This window comes from Triturus cristatus, chromosome 3_1 (assembly GCF_964204655.1).
Source record: "Triturus cristatus chromosome 3_1, aTriCri1.1, whole genome shotgun sequence".
NCBI lineage: Eukaryota > Metazoa > Chordata > Amphibia > Caudata > Salamandridae > Triturus > Triturus cristatus.
This window is the reverse complement of record NC_140583.1, coordinates 392119171-392138618: the sequence shown is the minus strand read 5'-3', so window position 1 is coordinate 392138618 and position 19448 is coordinate 392119171. Positions and strand designations below refer to the sequence as shown.

The following is a 19448-nucleotide window of genomic DNA, read 5'->3' as shown; positions in this document are numbered from 1 at the left end:
GTGCCATCGGCCTGTTGGGCGATGATGGTCAGGATGCATAGGATGGTTGTCTTTTTGAGCTTGTAGTGGGCAATGACATTGTCAGGTGTTGGGTCTGTGAGGCTGGTGCGTTTCCTAGGGGCCGGCTGTCTTTGTCTGCGCTGCCTCTGTGGTGGTCCTGGGGGAGTTGTGGGGGGGTGTTCCGGGTGGGGGTTGAGGTCCTGGGATGGTGGTGGTGTGTTTTGTGGCCCTCTTGAGTTGGGTGTCCGGGCCGCATGACCAGTGGCTCCAAGGCATCTGTTGCCCTTCCGATGTGGCTGTGGGCTGGGCTCCCTTTTGTGGTGCAGGCTGTTGTCCGACTTTGCACCAGGTCTGAGCAGGTGTTAGTTTCCGGGTGCTAAAACGCCTTCTCGCCCGTTTTGTGTTCTTATCGCCGATCTGGCTGGTCGTTGAGAATGTTGAGGTGTGGTGTTGTCGTGGCTTTTCGCACAGGAACGCCTACTCTGCATCTCATTAGCGATTGTTGTGGGGGTCATCTGTGGCGATGTTTTTGCTGCTGCTATCGCGGGTATACTGGTGCTGTGGGCTGTTAACACCAGCTTGTGATTGGGGCAATAAGTTTATCGCAACATTGGCTGCGATAAAATGCCGTTAACTCGGTGATACATCCTTGTGAATATGCCCTATAGTCAAGTGACAAAACAGATGAGGAAGGAGCTGAGGAGGTAATTCACTGGCTCTGTCTCCATCATTGGGTTCCTACAAATGACCATTAACAAATGATAGTGCTGTCTGGAAGTTAAAATAGCTCATTGGATCTTTTACTTATGTTATGTAACTATTTTAACAATCATCGTTGCCATAGGCTCTTGAGAGTAAAATTGCATCCTACTGAACAAAATAAATACTTAGGCGAAACTTGGAGCAACATACCATATTAAATTGCTGTTGAAGTTTTTCATTTGCATAATTAATGCAAAACTGCTCAAAGCTATTCACTTCAAATGTTTCAAAGCTGAAAAAAAAGATATCAAAGTTATTAATAATGAAATCGACCACACTTATCAATTTACAGATGCAGCTAGCAAACCACAAGTAAAGCACACATAACTTTTAGCAACTTGCAAACAAATTAGTCATGAGACAGAAAAATAGCATTATGGCACCAGACCACCGTGAATTCTAGAGATCAACTTCAAAGGACAAAAAAATAGTTCACTGCCAGAAAGGCATGCAAAATAGAACAATGGACTGGAGCTCTCTTTAGTTAATGAATGGCTGCTACTGTAGACATGATTGTAATGTATTTCTGAATAAACCAATGAGGAGCAAGGCACGTATTCCCTAAAAGTGGTTATATCACTGGAAAATAGATCACACAAATTGGTATGTCTCTTTCATGTTGCCAACATTTTCTCTTTCAAACAACTGATTGTCCTACAATGGTGTAGTTAACATATCTCATCAAACTTTTCATAGATTTCCCAATTAATTTTACAGTGTTTACAACAATCCTAAGGAATTGAACGCACAACCGCGTTGTATTATTATATTCTGAAAGAAGTCTTGGATCTAGTTGTAGGGTTTGTATTCTGGCTCATCATATGTTTTTATTTTCCACAATTTTTTAATGTACCTTTTTAGGTCGAGCCTAGCGTTGCGGCACATGTGCTGCTCGCTTTGCGAGGCATGGAGTATTCAGTATAGCGTGGAAGCTCCGCCCACATCCCTGCCTATCTTTTTCATTGGTTTTAGGCTTGTAAGTCCATCCTCATGACAGCCATGTCGTCATTTGTATCCTTCCATGGCTACTGGCCCCTTTACTCCGAACACTATTTTCTTCCCTGTCTCCCCCCCAATCCCCTCCCACAGTCCACGACTTCTCGTCCCCCCACCCCCCACTGCCGTTCACGCCTTCTCGCCCGCCCGCACTCGCGTTTCCAATGCAATAGGTCTCGCGTAGGTGCGAGTCCTATTGCATTGCAAATGCTTGTTTAGTCAGGCACAAAGTATGTAATTTAACCATCCGATATCATCAAGTATAGAAATAGAAACAAATACAAAGTTGCCTGTCCTTGAGAAGGCTGATTTTCAAGACGCGACTCCCGAATATAGTAAATAGTGTATGACTGCTGTAGTTGCGCAGGAGCGAATTTAGTAACTTGTCTACTTCCGCTTCCTTTCTGTAGGTGCCCTTGCTAGGACTGTGCGAGTAGGTTTTCCTTAATTGAAGTCCAGTCAAGTGTGAGCTAAGATGTTGTGGAACCGTATGGTAAGCTAATGGCGCACTCCGAGGCACTGGGTGTTGGGAATTGGGCAAGCGTTTGAAAGCTGGGGTAGTTCACACTGTCCTTGAAGCCAGTGCTATTTCGCTCGTTGTGACTCAACTTTCAGCAGTTCCTCCAGGGCTGTGGGGTTAATAGAGAGATAGAGAGAAATGAGCTCTCCACATTAAGGCTGGTCTACAGTATTACTTTTAAGTTTGCTTTACAGTATCACGACTACTATCCATTGATTGCATTAGCCATAATGTTTTATCGACGTTTACTTTAATAGTAATAACTAAGCACATTAGGATCGAAAAGTCTAAATGAAGGACTCTTGAGAGACCCATCCACTTCACAACAATAAGCACGATGTGGGTAAATGGAATGTGTTGTTCTCATAATGTCGACCTCGATGGCTGTGAAATATGCAACCACGATGGCTAGAGCGTCTTTGCATAGTCTTAAAAATCAGAAAATCAAGGACACTACCGTTACAGATTTATCAGTAGGAGTAAACATAAAAACAGAATTATGCAGTCAATTTGTTCTTTTTTCATTATTTATTTTGGGTAAGCATTCAGGTTTGATGGATTTCAACAATACAGCCGCCTGCTCTGTGCCTATTTATACATTTTCTAAATGTTTTATTGTAAGTGGATAGATTCAATTTTGTGGGGGGGGAGGAAAACGTTGGGGTTCTTGCTGGCACCATTAACTTGAAGGGTGCTTTGTTTATGTGTGTTAATTGAAAGGACAGCACAACTGTTGTTTAATCTATATTTTGCAGATTTGGTCAGCGTATTATGCAAGTCAGGTCTTTTCCTCATAAGTTTGTAACCTGACGTTACAGAGCACATAAATATGTGAATGTTAATACCCCGCTGCAGGTTTTGGAAGTTCATAATGTTTATTTTTTGTGTTACTATGAGCTTCATTTTGTCAGTGGGTATAATAATCTGTTTAGACTTTTGCCTTTTCTAAATTTCTTCTTCGTTTTATCTGAAGATGATCTAAAGTGGCAGGTGCGAGGAGTCTACCAGTGGTTTTGAGTTCTTTGTTTGCTATCAGATGTAAAGCTAAGTACTGTGGACCCATGACTTGTAGGATCTAAAGCTCACTCTGACCTGCACTGGCTGCAGGAAACTAAAGTTAGATCCTGCACAATTTTGTGTACATTGGCATGGGGACAGAATGGAGCTAGAAAAGAGTATCACATGTTGTAATTCCCGTGTAAACTTTGATAGAGCTTTTATTTAATCCAGTCTAGCCCAAGACAGGTGGTAAACCTGGGAGTGAGTCTACAGATCCCATGTTCAAATTTTGAACACAAAAGACTTTTTTTTCCTCCCAGATATTTGTTTGATTTCTCCAATGAATTTTGTGGCATTTCTTCTTACAACATCTGCAGTGCAGCTTGAATATAAAAAGTTTTGGAAAAGGCCCTATAACTTATTCCAAATCTTTGCAGAATTAATATCCTTAAACTAGGGAGCGCAAGAGTCTTTCTTGTAAATAAATAAAAAAACAAGAACAAAGTTTGTGTGCGAGATTAGACTGAATTGCTCCAAGTTATGACTTTTCATATTGACTGATCCACAAATGTAGATTTTGTAACAGTGTACAACCATGAGGTCATCTAGAATGTTCTCCAGTTTCTCGTTTTACCCCCTCCGATCTGTTTGGGTGCGAGAACAATAATTCTGGAATAAAAATAGAAAACCTTTTATTCTAGACGTGTATATAAAACCCTGTGACCATCATCAAACTCAACCCAGAATGTTTGCAATTTATTTGTGCTCAGGGTCCAGTGAAGTTGCAGATTGTATACCCCTGCCTTCACAAAAACGAGCATTTGCAATGCAATAGGTCTCGCATTTACGCAAGTTTGAGTTAATGACAATGCCTTTATTTATGTTTTGGTTTTTAAAACTTAAATAAAAAGCATTATCATTTACAATGTCAATAGCTTAAACTTGCTTGTTCTTTAGTGTAAAGCATTTTTACAAGCAGATGTTCCCAGATGAGCAAAACCTGCACCCATTCTCGCACTGCTGAAGAAAATGAGGTTAGCAACTTAAAAATGGGAATTCATGTGAAAATATCTCAATTTCGAACACAATGTGAAGTTTGGGGTTTTCATTTCTTTCTGCTTCCTGCCTGATCACTTTTTCTTGTTACTCAAAATAATTTCAACACAATTATAATTTTTTCTTTTTGAACATTTCTCCTGCTAAGCCTGTCAAGTGGTCGCCTTTGTGCTAGTTCTACAAATGAAAACAGAGACAGGAGGAAAGCACACTTAAATTAAAGCGCATATATGTGGCATGATCACAACTTACGTAGTATACTAAAAACTGTCTCTGCATACATTTTTAGTTATGGTTATGATTCAAGAATACTGCTGTCGCATGTTAATCACAAAGACATATGCCAACTCCTGTCCTTCCCCGAGCAACCCTAGCCCTGCACCAGTCGGGTTCTTATGCAAAAGTGGAACAAAAGAAAGGGCAGTGTGCTCAGGGCACAATTATTTGCATTGTGCATCTCTTACACCAACAGAAGGATGGAGTGCTGGTGAACAGCTGTTCTTATCTACCTCTGAATTAGAGGCACAAATGGATGCGTTTTTTAAATGCCCGTCATCGAAAGGAAATGTACTCACTGACTACTCTGACTACTTGCATTGTAGGCATGGAAGATAGGGCCCGTTTGTTAATCAGGGCATGCTTGTTGAAAAGCTACACTCACATAATGGAAAACAGTGAGCAACATTAGTGGGCCTATCCCTCAGACATTACCAAAAGGGTCAAACCCTCACAGAGAGTTTCCCTTTTCAACTCCAGAAGAAAAAAATTTAAATTTAATCACCCCTCGCTCATTCTTCGCTTAAATTAATCACCATATTAGCTGGTACACCCCATCCGACCTCTTCCATGAAGCTCCCCCCTCCCCCCCCCACCCACTCGCCCTGATTTTCTTTTTGGGATAAAACCTTTCATTATAAGATTTTGCTATAAGTACAAACCAAACTTGCCACAGAAAATCCTGGTCACTGCACACTTGATCCTCATCATATCATAGTTTCGTTTCCCACGCTATGTCAAACAGGGACACTTTAATGCAGACATGAATCCCTCCTGCCAACACCCAACATTATGTTGCCTCAAAAGTATGAAGTGCCGGGCATGGTTCGATATGTATCTCACGAGATCCAGCCCAGTCTTTCCATATTTTGTGGTACTTTTGTGGGCATGGCCGGGGCAAGTATACCGGGCGTTCTAGACCCATGCATTAGTCCATTCCTGTTGCCCAGGTCTCAAGGGAAGGGGATGCTGATTGCAGCTCAGTGTCGCCCACTGATCAAAAGGAAAAATAAAATGATAACGTATCGTTATTATCATTTTGTTTTTCCTATTGAAGTCAGTGGCTCTCTGGGCAGGGCTTGCCAGAGCAGGGAGAGGAGTGGTTTGCACTCCTTAAATGGGCATGACTGCTTGGCCGGCCTGCTTAGGCTGGCCAAGCAGTCCTATACACTTTGCATCTTCCCCACCAGACTTCCTTTACACAGTCTGATGAGGAACATTCAAAGCCTCCCAGTCCCCGTCTGAGCGCCGTGGTTGGGCGCTCAGACAAATCACAACGCTGTGATTGGGGAGCCTGGGAGCTTCCTGCTGCTGGCGAAGACAGGAGGAAGAGGATGGAGGAGAGGTGGCAGCCGGCAGGCCCATGTATGTATTTTTTATTTTTTCATTTCTTATCCGCAAACCTCCAACCCCCCGCCCCTGCCCAACCACTCCAGATTGGTAGCAGCCGCTACTGACTGATTGCTTCAAAAGGCCCTTGCAATGTACCATTTTACAATCAGTAAGCCCAGCCACAACAGTGACATTTTATGTCTGTTTCCTCCCACATCATCTATTATGTGTAACAAAACCGATTTTGGCTCTCTGGCAATCCTCCAAAGTGATACCACATCAAGGGTCCCCGATACTCCCTACAAGAAGTGAGCCAAACTGAGCCAAAGCTGGACAGGTCCACAAGGTATGTAATAAATCCCCTGCCACTGTGTTTCATCGCAAGCAGTTGTCTTCTAGCAGGCCCAAGTCACTGGACCATATGTATATGTAATCGCATGTCGGAGCTGGAGGTACTGAAAACATTGGGCACAATGCATTTGGTACTGTATCTGCAGCTCAAAGAGTTGTTGTTCAACGTCTCTCCCAAAATGCCTATAGTGTCCCACTTATCAAAGCCTCGGAGCACAGACCCCTGGGGAAATCTAGTCTTCTTCCACAGCGGATCTCCAGTGTAAGTCGAAGCTCCCATCCAGTGGCTTTCGCAGCCTCCCTCCAGGTGCAAAGCACCACCCGGGTGGCTGCAGGCAGTGTCTGTGGTAATTTGCCTTTGTACAGAAAATGAAAGAGGCAGTTTTGTCCCATCATCAAGCCCTGAAGGACATAGGTAGGATCCCTGAGCCCCTCAAAGCACCATATCTGTGATACAGCTCCAAGTCTGACACCACCTGCTGAGTACGTCCCTTCTTTCTGTTATTGTAAATGATTATCTCACCCCTCAAGGTAACCTTTAGAGCCACCCAGAGGCCACCCGGGGATTCTACTGAAACGTCATTTTCTTGTAAGTATCTCTCCGTCATCTGCCCACATGACTCCTGAAACTCTCCATCTCTTAACCACTGGCTCAGGCGCCACCCCGCCGAGAGATCAGAAAATCCCCTCACCAGAATTTGACATTGAGTACTCTATGCCCTTCTAACTTGAGTATGAGAAAGTGGTTAGGCAAGAAAATTATCTATGCACATTTAAAACAAAGGTATCGCACTGTTCTACCGGGTGATGTGCCCGCTATACATCTATTAAAGTTATAATTTTCAGGAAGGTAGCCAGGATTGTTGGGTGCGGTCTGGCCATCATTCTTGCTGAGGAGCGATCCATCTCATTGACCCCATGGAGGTTTTCACCTATAATCCACTGAGTCACCGGCAGCTCCAGGACGATACGACTCAGTGTGCTGATAAACTCCAATGTCAAGGAAGGGGAACCATACCCACAAATCAGGGATATCAGAGTGCCCTGCAAGGTCCCAGTCGCCACCACGTATCTCCCTAGTTGATCATGCCATACTGGGTTACAACCAGCGGGACATGCATTTGGATTAAAATGGCTACGCCTCTCAATTCTCTATGAATGTCGAATGGTATGCCTAAGAGAAGCCTTGCTGAGTCAAAAAGGGACTGTGTTTACCCATCAGATGGGTTTCTTGCAACATGAGTATGTCGGTGTTGGTCTTATGCGTTGCCCTCAGTACTGCCCCCCTTTTAATTGGGTCTAGTAGGCCATCGAAGTTCCACAAGAGAACAGTGAGCTTACCCAAGGAACTAGGTCGTGCTGTGTCAGCCATTTGGTGGAGGGAATGTTAACAAATTCGCTTGTGTCAGTTCTCTACATTTGTGAACTGCATGTGGGACCATCTTAAGCGGTAATGTGCGTGTCAGAAACAAATCAAAACAAAGATACCCCTATGCCAAACTTCAATAAGTGGAAGTACCTGTCACGATGCAACTAGGGACAGTAGCCAACTGGGTTAGCCTGAGATGTATACCTCCCCTTCTGTTCAATCCCCCCACCAAACCCAAACCACAGCCATAGCAAAATATAAAAACAGTAAATCATAACCAGGGCGTGAATCACCAACCTGCGCTATTTGCCACCATGCATCATTATAGCAGCTAGACTGATACTTTACGAGTCACGTAAATGTGCTTCATGCAAGAGACTTCTTATTGGACTTAAGAGGGTCGACTGTATCAATTGCAGGTGGAAGGTCTGTCTCCACTGTTGGGACCAACTTCTCTGACAGGGGCCTTTCCATGTCCAGGGAGCGGACTCTCCGATCTCTTCTTCGAGTCCTGCATCTTGAGGCTGTATTCCATTTTCCCGCGGTCCCCCTGCCACCCCACCCACTTCCCCTTACAGCCCTCTTGCAGGGGGAGAGCCTCGGCCACACAGATTGGGTTGATCTTCCACCCGGAACCAGGTGGCCTCTGGAGTGTCAAAGAACAGGGTCTTGTCCTGAAAAATGACTTTTTATTGCGCGGGAGATAAGAGCAGATATTGGATGTTCATGGCTGTCATCTTTTGTTTAACGTCCTGGAAGGTTGGCCTTTGCTGCTGAACCTTTGAAGTGTAGTCTGGGAAAATGGTCACTTGGGAGGATTGAAAGGTGAGGGCGCACCTCGTCATGGTCCACATTTATTTTGTATTTTGAGAGATTTGTAAAGCGCTTTATACCCGAGGGTGTCAAAGCTCTACCTGATGAAGAGCCACTACTGGAGAGATTACCATAACTAGCATCATGAAAGGAGAAGAGAGAGGTTTTCAGCTGCTTGCCAAAGGCGACATGGGAGGAAAGACTAGCAATATGGGTGGAAAGAGTATTGCATAGCTTGGCAGCAGCGACCCGAAAGGCTCGCCCCACCTCAAACTGTCTTTACGAAATCTCAGTATCTCCACCTTCCTGAGAGAGGCGGACCTTAGATGTCTATTATGGGTGTACCAGTGGAAAGCCGTTAGCAGGTGCACCGGGCCCTGATGGAAGAGAGCAGTATAAACTAGACAGAGAGTTGGAGATGCGAGCAATGAAGGGATCTGGTAGAGATCCCATTGGGGGGCTCACAGCAAGGGCTCAATGCGCTCTTTCTACTAGAAAGCAGGGCAAGATTTCGCCCGCTGGAACCCAACTATTTAGCCAGTCAGTGAAGAATCTCATCAATGTGGTGCCTTCCGCTCCCTCTGGAAGGCCCACAATTCGTAAGGTATTACGTCATGACCTACCCTCCGCGTCCTCTGCTTTGGCCTCTAGTTAGTTCACCATTCTTTGAAGGGGTAAAAGCTGGGCCTCCTGCAACTTCACCGTGTCCTCAGTCTCGTACACTACCTTCCACCTCCGTAACTCTGTTGACGGTGTTCTGCATTGCCGAATTAGGAATGGGTCCACATTCAGCTCCCTATTTTGCCCTCCATAGTGTCCTTGAGGTTCTGGATAGCTTGTAGGATAGAGGCCATATGTGATGCTTCAGACACAAGCTATCCCCCTCCCATCACACCTGCCTCCTCTGCTGGCAGTGCCTTTTTGGTGTACTTATCAATTTTTTGTTAACCCGCTGAGGCAAAGGTTTGTCTCATGCCATATTGCTAGGCCAGCATGTTAGAGCTCAACATTACTTTGTGCATACCTAGGATTGCCAAGTGCAGCTGCCCAGTCCAATACTACTAATCACCGCAATGTGGCCAACAAAGGAGGTGCTATAGGTGGTCAAGGCAGCACCTGTCTCACATGATCAACCGCATTAGATTTAGTCACTTGGCACGGGCTCCTGGGGGGATCAGGTCAACTTCCCAACAGGTGGCAGCAGACAGTCTCTAGTTTGGAAGACAGGTGTGGGCTTCTTGCTGTGGTGCATTGCCTTTGATGGAAAGGCCACCGCTATGGCTTCTTCTTCGCCCCAGTATATTCATACAGGCCGGCCAATTGGATGACACCAGATACATAGACCAATCAGCCTATACTGAGCGGCTCGATTATGCAGCTTAGTAATGGAACCACCAGGGCAACGCGGATGCTCATCACCCTTCAGTATGCTCCTGCTACGTGGCATTCTGGGAAAGTACATGCACTGCCACCGCTCACACATCACTCACACATCACTCAGGCTAGTCGCCTCACCAATTTTTATGCTGTTTCTGTGTCTTCACGTCAAGCAGATGGCCCAGCAGAGTTTTTCTTTCAGGGACCTTCTCCAGGACCCTGCAGTATCTAGTACTCTCTGCACAGGACCAAAGGGGCAGACTGGGTGCTCCCCATCCGGCTGGCCACCAGCAATCAGGTATGTTCAAGAGGCCCATTCAACAAAGGCCACTATTTGTTTCCCCAGCAAGTGTGACTCAAGCTGCAGCTAATATCAGTCCAGTCCGGGCTCTGCACACCTCACACTACATGTGGAAAGAAGGGATGCGCCCCCCCGCCATCAGCCCCGCCACTGAAGTTGTCCGCTGTTATTCTTATGAGGGACCACCGAATCAGGGTGGGTGTTTTAGAACGGCTGATCTCTGGTGATCAAATTCATGCAGGAGGTCCCACCCAGCAATGGCTGCAGCTCGTCTCTCAGGGCAGATGACAACTCCGGCCACTGACTTTAACCGGTAGTCTTATCGCCACCCGTCTTGCATGCAGGAGGGAGGATAGGGGGGCTCCTCTGTGCCGCTCATCACCGCAGTCAGGAGGCATCCACCCCCCTCTTAGAGCCATTACATGGCCAGCACAGTTGGCTCCTCCGCTTTCTTTCTCATCCAGGCCTCAGGCATATTCTTCTCAGTAAGGATTTCCCGTAAGCTGAGCCTCCGATAAACTCACTGTTAGTGCCACACTCTGAGGATCCACTCGGGTCATTTAACCATTGGGTGTTAGACCTGACATCCTTGCCGTGGTTTCTCCTTACTTTTTTGCCTTCTGATCTCCTGTTTAGGTGACTTAATTTTTTCAGTCATTAGTATTCTGGGCACTTTACAACTGCTAACCAGTACTAAAGTGCATTTGCTCTTTCCCTGCAACATGATAACATTGTCATATCGACAACTGGCCTATTTAATTTACTTATAAGTCCCTAGTAAAGTGCACTACATGTGCCCATGGTTTGTAAATTAAATGCTACTCGTGGGCCTGCAGCACTGATTGTGCCACCCACTTAAGTAGCTTTTAAACATGTCTACAGCCTGCCATTGCAAAGCCTGTGTGCAGGTTTAAACAGCCATTTCGATCTAGCAAGTCAATCCTCTTGCCAGGCCCAAACCTTCCTTTTTAATACATACAAGTCACTTCTCAGGCACGCCCTGGTCAACCCTAAGGGCAGGGTGCAAAGTATTTAAAAAGTTGGTCATGTACTTTTAAGTTTTATATACCCTGGTAGAGAAAAACTCTTAAATTCATTTTTGACAACTGCACGGCCTATCTCTCCCATAGGTTAACATTGGGATTACCAATTGTAATTTCCAATTGGGAAAAGATGGATATTTCAAGTCTGGTGTCTCTCGACTCACAATTTAAAGTCACAATGTTGCAGGGATTCTGCTTATACACAGAACTATGCGTAGAACCCCAGGACCTCAGTGAGTTGTGGTGTACCAGAAACTCACCTCAGAACCCAGAACCCAGTATCCGGCTAGCATAAGTGTCCCATTTGTTATCCGAGATTTAGCTCGGCGGTCCCAATGAAAAGACAACCCAGAACACGCGACTCAGTACATACTCAGGAATGGTGGGAATCGGAAATACCTGTTCGTATATTATTCTCACATCAGTCCACAACAATAATCAACAGAGACACGGTGTAAATAAAAAGAGTTTATTTTTATAGACCACGTGTCCTAAGATGCAGTACTTTGGCTAATACAAGCAGACAAATGATTAATACCAAAACCAGCAACATAGTTACAATACCATAGAATATAAACGGGGTAATCATATTATAATGACAGTGGATACTACCACCTTCCCTTTACTAAGAAGCTAATATTATTATTATGCTAATAGAAGGTCTCTTAGGCTTGAATAGGGGACCCCATACCTCAAAGATCAGCTTAGTGAAATCACATCACAGGAGCATCAGGAGTCTTCGCGCAGGAAGGCTCGTCTTCGGTCTGAATAATAAACATGATGTCTGTGATATTAAAAGCACCAACTTTCAGGTATGTGCAGCTGCGCGTGTGTTATGGCTAAATAGTGGGTCGATCAACCTAGAGTGGAAAACATGCATTGTGTAATAATCCAGACTGTTTGTCACACCATGTACAGACCAAGGTCGCTGCGCAGAGCTTGGGATGGTAACAACAGATTGCTCTCGTGTGAAGCAAGTCTCGAGTCAGCAGTTTATTTAAGAAATAACATGTAAACGCAGTACCGTGTGCAAAAGCAGAAAGATGGCTTTCTAACATTTAACGTGGTTATGCTAACTTAACAATGTATGTACGTATTCAGGAAGAACTCACTACACGCCCCCTTGATCGAAGCACTATTTAATAGGCAAGAAAAGAGAGAACGCAGAGTTCAGTTTCGTCAGAGCAGAACAAGGCGTAACCAATGCAGAGTTTCAGAACGCGCCAAAGTCCGAAACTACAAAAAATATAAACCAGGGATTGTGAAAGAAAAAAATGGAAGTATAAAAAAAAAAAAAAACTCAAAACGACCATCAGGAAAAAGGAGAAAGAAAAGAAGAAATGTTGCGCTAGAGTGCTGTCCAGTAGCACAGGCGCAAAGGACGACTGTCCAGTTAATCCATGAATGTATAGGCAGCATATGTGGCCACTGCTTCCAACAAAAAATCGTTTGCAGGTCCACTGAAAGTTTCAGCCATCCAATCCATCAACGAAAAGGAACATACGTGTTCTTCAACCATCGGAGCCTCTAGCACGATCAGAGGGCACCCGGAATGTTCCTCCAAATAGCTCATAGCCAAGAAGTTGTAGGCAGCTGTTGAGATGTCCCAATTACCCAGGATACCATGCGCCGCACCACAGGCCACAATCCGGACACCAGAACAGGCCAACTCGTGAGACACTAAGGGCCTCATCAGTCGATCGAAATCCGGCACCGGAGACACCAGGTTGGTCAAGCACAAATCCAAAGGCCATTCAAAGGGACAATCCAGGCAGTGAAATACAGGCTGCACGCAGGTGAAGTAGGAATACCTGAAGGATAATCCATATGCCAGGCTTAAGGTCGCCAACGGCAGAGTTCCATAAAAGTCAAGCATCCTATCACGAAGAAGATGCAGGCGGGACAGGCGCTCGTGTGGCACAGAAGGAGCAGCCATTCCGGAGTATGAAAAGTAAAAGCAGCACACCTGCCACCAGCGCCAGAAGCAGCGGAACACCTCCAAAGATGCTCGAGAAAAGTGAATGAAAAAATGCCGGAATCACACCAAAAATAGTTTTGAAAGAGGTCACGAGACCCGAGCCCACAAGTTTAAAAAAATGAGCCAGGCCGGTCGTGGATGAGGCATTAAAAATAGTTTGGATCAAAGTGCCGAAATGTAGGGGGAGGTCAGTATTCAGAAGCGCCTGTACCTCAGTGCGCGTATTAGCAACGTGAAGGACAAATGTTTCACGAGAAGAAGTCAATGGCACCTCTTTTTGGGACAATAGAGCTCTTATTCTGCTCAACTTGTTGAACTCTGCTTTCAAGGTTGGAATCGAAGGCCAGATAGAAACATCCAGCCGCCCATGCGGGGGTGGAAAGAGAACATTATTGCAGCAGACAACTTTCTGCGAGACAGTTACTATGTACGGGATTCCCACTAACATCCCGCAGCAAGCTTCATTATTCAAAATTAAATAACTACCGTTTGCAAGCAGCGTGAAAGAAGGCGTAATCACAGGCACTGGGATACCTCGTAGGACGCAGGCCAAGTTCGGGGCTTGTACATTGCATGCGCCGTGTAATTGAATGTGCCTACAGACCAAGGAATGGTCTGGTGTCGTGGTACATTCCTCGCCTTTCAAATAAACTTCAGTTCCGTCCCTCGTACATCTATACGTAAAGGGGAGGGACCAAACCTCATGTATGAAAGCTGTGCCCAGCGGTTCATATCTACCCAAAGCATAATGTTTCATACAAGATGTAAACTTAAAAAGCGCGAAAGGGAGAGTTATCAATCCGTGTACTAACCACGTAGCTGAATTGATCTCCGCTACAGAGAAAGGCAACGGTTCTAACATTTCAATATGTAACAATGAATATGTTGCATCCTTCATGGACATAAATCGCTGCTTGTCAGTAAGGTTAAAGGGAAGGAATAACGATGTAGTGTTCAGATAGTCCCAAGGGACTCTCCCTGCCTTCAACGTCTGTAATGTCCATGCAAACTGCATAACAGAACGCAACTGGTTTTGACCATGATATAACACAGACATATCATCATGCACAATATCAACAACAGAAGAAACAATATTATCTAATGTATAAATCCTAGAAGAGAGAGTGTTAATGCTATTATCTATAACGGCTAAAACCTTCTCCATGTTTGCTTGGTCAATAGCTCTCAATCTGGAAGCCGCCTCAATCTGCGACAACTTCCAGACTTCGTTGTAAATAGCATACGCCCACCTTTTGGTTCTGCCACCCACAGGGCCCTTAACAAAATCATACAAATCTATTTTGTCATGTAATTGTGATAAATGAACTTTGACAGACGCCAAGGTGGAATGTCGCAGCCAAGATTGACATAACTTGCCCACAGAGTATGTAGTTACAGTATGTGACGACTCAAACCAAGGGTCTACGCGTTCCCGAGTATACCCCGGTTTCAGTCCCAGAAAACGACGTTGACAGGTGTCTGAACTGCTTTGCCAAACTAACCAACCCTCACTACTAAATTTCGAAATATTAAAAGACGTATTTGAAACTAAGGATTGCAAAGCAGCAAGGGATAGATCTGTGTGGTTATCCCAATTGGGATAAGCGCCCAAATCCGGCACAGATGGTGACTTTAATTGTTTAGAAGTAGCCAATCCAAAACAGGTGGTTTGGAAGATAGATGAATTTAAAAACAAAATATGATTTGGTATAAGACAGGCACGATGTAAAGCCTCTGTACCCTGAACCTGCCACGGTCTGGAACCCCAAACCGACTTTAGATCAATAGTAGCCTTCCATAGATCATAACCTTTGATTGACAACTCGTCCATAAAGGACTTGGAATAAAGCAACTTTGTGTGTGTCAGTCGAACCTTTGCGGCAGACTCAGGCAGCACCTTAAAATAAAACGCTGCCGGGTTGGAAACACTGAAATCGGTAAAATAAGAATACTTGTTAACTAGGGTTTGTGAACTTCCGAATGCGGGAGTAGGACAGTGTTCCCATTGGGTAAAATTTACAAAATTTCTAAATGTATTTGCTTTATGCAGGAAGTGATTGCCATAATGTTGAAAACAATACTGTTCCGCATAATTAGCCGCATTTTCATATAAATCTTCAGCATCAAAAGCGGCATAATATTTCAAATCAGAAAACAGTGATTCAATGGCGTGTACATCCCAATCATCAGAACGTATGTTCTGCCTAACCACATCACCCATAGAAACACGAAATACATTAGGTACATTAATGACCTCTGTAGGTCCATGAATTTGGAATTTAACAGCATCCCATGCGATTCCATCCAAGACGGGCCAGGCAGTAATATTCACAAAAGTCTGGTCCCTTTTCATGATGTGGGACGAGGAGTGGGGGGCCAAAGTTCCATTGATAAGTCTAATTGTCGATCTCTCACTCAGATAGTGGCCATCCACAAGACGGAAAAAAACTATTACAAATCCAATTGACATAAACAAAAAAATGGTAAAAAGCATCAACCAGATGTATGTCCAAGGGGCAATCAAAAAATGTCTCTTAAACCAGCTGAAAAAAACAGCAATGTTTGATGGGGGGCTCGAGGGTAATGAGTTAGTGTCAAAAGAGAAACGGGACTGGCCAAGTGCTGTAGATTGTAAAACAGGCGAGGGACCACGTGTAGGATAAGCATACTCAGTCTCTTCGGGCAAACCACCAGCCGATGGTATCAACAAGGGATCAGTAACAGATTGCATCTCGATGGCAACCTCAGGCAAGGTGTTAGAAGCAAGAGCCAACATTGAATTTCTTTGCATCGTCTGGCATGAAACTGCTGGAGTCATACTAAGAAGTATCGGCCACTCGCTGAAGTTTGACATTGTCAATAGAGATGTACCTGTTTTCTTTGCGACCAGGAAGTGGAGGTAAAATGACTGTTCTTGTACCCTGCACTCCAAGCACTGGAACTGGTGCACGATAAGAGGGGCCAAACTCCTTCTTGTTCTCCACCTTCTCACGGACCAGGTCTCCAACTCGGGGTAGCCAGCCGACTACCGGAACCTGAACTTCAGCTTCAGACGTGGAGGGCAAATGTTCCTTCGAAAGAGTGTCTCTGGCTTCTTGTAGAGTCTGTAAAACAGCACAGTGATCATCTACGTCAAAGGGTGCGGTCGACGCCGCCATGTCTAGACCATCAAGGTCTGGGACAAACATTCTGATTCCGAAGAGCATCATGTACGGGGTCCGCCCACCCAGAGACCTTCTAGGGAGATTATTAAGTGCACGTTGGACGTTATACAAATGGGCTAGCCAGTTCCGGCCTGTGCCTAAAACACGTGCTGTCAATGATTGCTTTAAGTCACGGTTCATTCGCTCCACCACACTATTACCCTCAGGTCGGTAGGGGGACGAAAATTTGACTAGGACCCCCAAATTTCTCATAGCCTCCTTGTAAGCCTTAGAGGCGAACGCAGGGCCCTGATCAGAATGGAAGATACCACACGCAAAAGTTCCCACAAAGACACGCAAATCCCTGATGACAGTCCGCGAGTCAGCACTCCTTTGTGGCCATACCCATAGAAAACGTGTGCACGAATCCACTGCAACCAAGATGTACTTGTACGCAGTATCAGAGGAAAAAGGACCGCAGTGATCTAAATAAACACAACCAAATGGCTTATTAGAGATGTACAGCTGTGTCTGTGGTGGGCGCGCAACAGTAGAAGGTTTAATCTGTTGGCAAATGTCACAATCAAGAACATAAGCGCGCGCTTGTTTATATAAACCAAACCACCAGTAACGTTGTTGTAGCAGAGATATTGTAGCTGACACACCGGCGTGGGCAGACGCCAACCCCTCATGTGCAGCCAAGATCAGTGCTGGCCTGCAGTCCGCGTTGGGAATAATTCTGTCACCAACGTCGTTAATCCTCACTAATGGGACATTATCAGGACTTAAATGGTAAATGTAACGAGAAGGAAAACCCTTCGGGTAATCGCCTCCCTTTTCTGTAGCAGCAATAGCTGCCAAGATGTCATCATCAATCTTACTTTTTGATCTGGTAACTGCTGCCACTAAGTATGTAGCCACTGCTGTTTTTGCTGCCTCGTCAGCCAAGCTGTTGCCGACAGCATGGACACCAAGTCGCTGGTGACCAAGAGTGTGAATAACATTCACGAGAGGGAGACGGTCTTTAAAGTCTGCTACTCGAACCCAAAGCGTTTTATGCTTAATTGTGCTACCTTTTGTGTCTCGATAATCATTCTGAGACCAGAAATGTAAATTGTCATTATAGGACTGGACACAGTAGAAGGAGTCACTCACTATAAGAGTAGTGACCCGGGGATCAGCAAACTCCAGTGCAAGGACTAGAGCCCGAAGCTCCGCCAATTGCGCGGTACAATCACCCAATGACTGCGTATGCACTGCATCAGATTGGAATTCACCATTTACGAATGTACCTACGACAATAGCGCAAGCCGCTGAGTAAGCGTGCTTCGATCCAATCGCGGGCTGCGCAGACCCGTCAGTGTATATGACACAATGGTATTCTTCGAGCGGGCGCAAAGACAGAGGTGCCGGATGAACAAATTCATACTGCAAGAACTCTTGAGTCTGTAATGAGGCATCAAAGATGTAGGTGACGTCTGGCGACGTCAGTGTTGTGGCCCATTGTATCCACCGAGGATGCAAAGCCTTAGAATTTGGTACACTTGCCTTTGTCACTGCTTCCAAGGCAGGATAGGGTGTTACAACCAAAATCTGTTTCCCATGTGACAGTGTGCGTTCTTTAAGGATCGCCATCTGCACAGCAGTCAGAACTTTTTCGACCGCGGAAAAACGTAATTCAGCAGAGGTGTACAAGTGGGATTTGTACGCAATGGGGACGGTATCGCCCTCATTAAACGTCAAATACGTGAAACCCACGGCGCCTGGCACTATTCGTATTACCAGGTTAGTGCGGTTATCACGTGTCAGCAAATATTGTGAAGCAAGAAGGTCAGCCTGTAAAGACTGTAAAATTTTAGAATGTTCCAGCTGCCAGCTAGACTTCGAAAATGTAGGTTGTACCAAGGCGTAAAGCGGCTTGATACGCTGGGCATAATCAGGAATGTACGTACGGCCGAAATTCAGAAAGCCCAGCAAAGATTGTAATTTCTTTAGTGTCGTAGGCGCACTCAAGCATGCGCACTTCTCCAGAAAGTGGGGAGCTAACCCCTTTCCTTCATTATTGAGCTCGTAGCCCAAAAACAACACCGTATATTCCGCGATGTGAGACTTCGCAAAATTGAATTTGTAGCCATAGTCAGCAAAACTCACTATAATATTGTCGACTCGAGACAGATGTGGCAACAGCTCATCATCCGTGAGGTAGATATCGTCAACATAGGAGTATGCCTCGGGGTCTATTCTTTCTAAGAGAGAAACCACGCGAGCGGAAAAGACGCCAGGGCTATTTTTGTACCCCATGGCTAATCTGGTAAACTGTTTTTGTTTTCCGCCCGAAGTAAACGCTGTCCACTGGCTACTCAGTGTGGACAGGTTATGGCTAAAAAAGCCATTGGAAATGTCAAGTGTCGTTTTAAATCTTTTACGCACGAGACTGTCGACTAGAGCCGAGCTATGTGTATTTTGTACCGCGCAGGTCCGGCAATGGGAGTTTAGGTGCCGGTAATCCAAAACTAAACGGTACGAGCCGTCAGGCTTCGTTACAGTGAATAAAGGGTTATTCATAGGGGACACACAAGTTTCAATTACACCCTGATATTCCAATTGTTCAAGGATTGCCGCGACGTGGGGTCTAGCTTCACGACGCATGGGATACTGGGGCTGAGGCTGGGGCATAGACCGCAATGGAATCTCATGGCAGGGGGACAACCGGTCCCAACCCACCTGAGTACGATACACCGCTGGCGCAAGCGCCAGCGCCCACTCCCCAGCGTACATTTCAGCCTGGTCCTTAGGCACTGTGTGCGCAAAGGACGGGAGGATTTTCTCCTCCCCTTTAGGAGCTTCCAAAATGAAGGCTGGGGGCCAATCTGCCTCCGCTAGGAGGATATCATAGGTGGTGGTCAGATTATCCCAAAAAATCCCTTTTATAGTACGTTGTATGTCACCCTCTATTAATAAGACTATTTCATAAAGTCTGTCAGGGGGAGCCACTCTGGTGTCAGCTGTTTCAATAGTAACCAATACATCAGTTGCTGTCGCCGCCAGAAATGGACGCAGAGCTTGACGGACTATGGTAATTTCCGCCGCGCTGTCCAGTAGCGTCAGCGCCCATGTCCTGTTCCGAAGCTG

At 45.4% G+C, this 19448-nt stretch overlaps 1 protein-coding gene across 2 annotated transcripts in view; it reads right to left on the bottom strand.

The window, feature by feature from the left end:
- The window catches only part of MYO5C (myosin VC), a 1024918-nt gene that overhangs the window by 691848 nt on the left and 313622 nt on the right, over window positions 1-19448 (bottom strand). For both annotated transcript variants that reach the window (XM_085644174.1, XM_085644175.1), the window contains exon 11: window positions 913-994. In XM_085644174.1, coding sequence (XP_085500300.1) covers window positions 913-994 — 82 coding nt within the window. The remainder of the gene's footprint in view (window positions 1-912; window positions 995-19448) is intronic.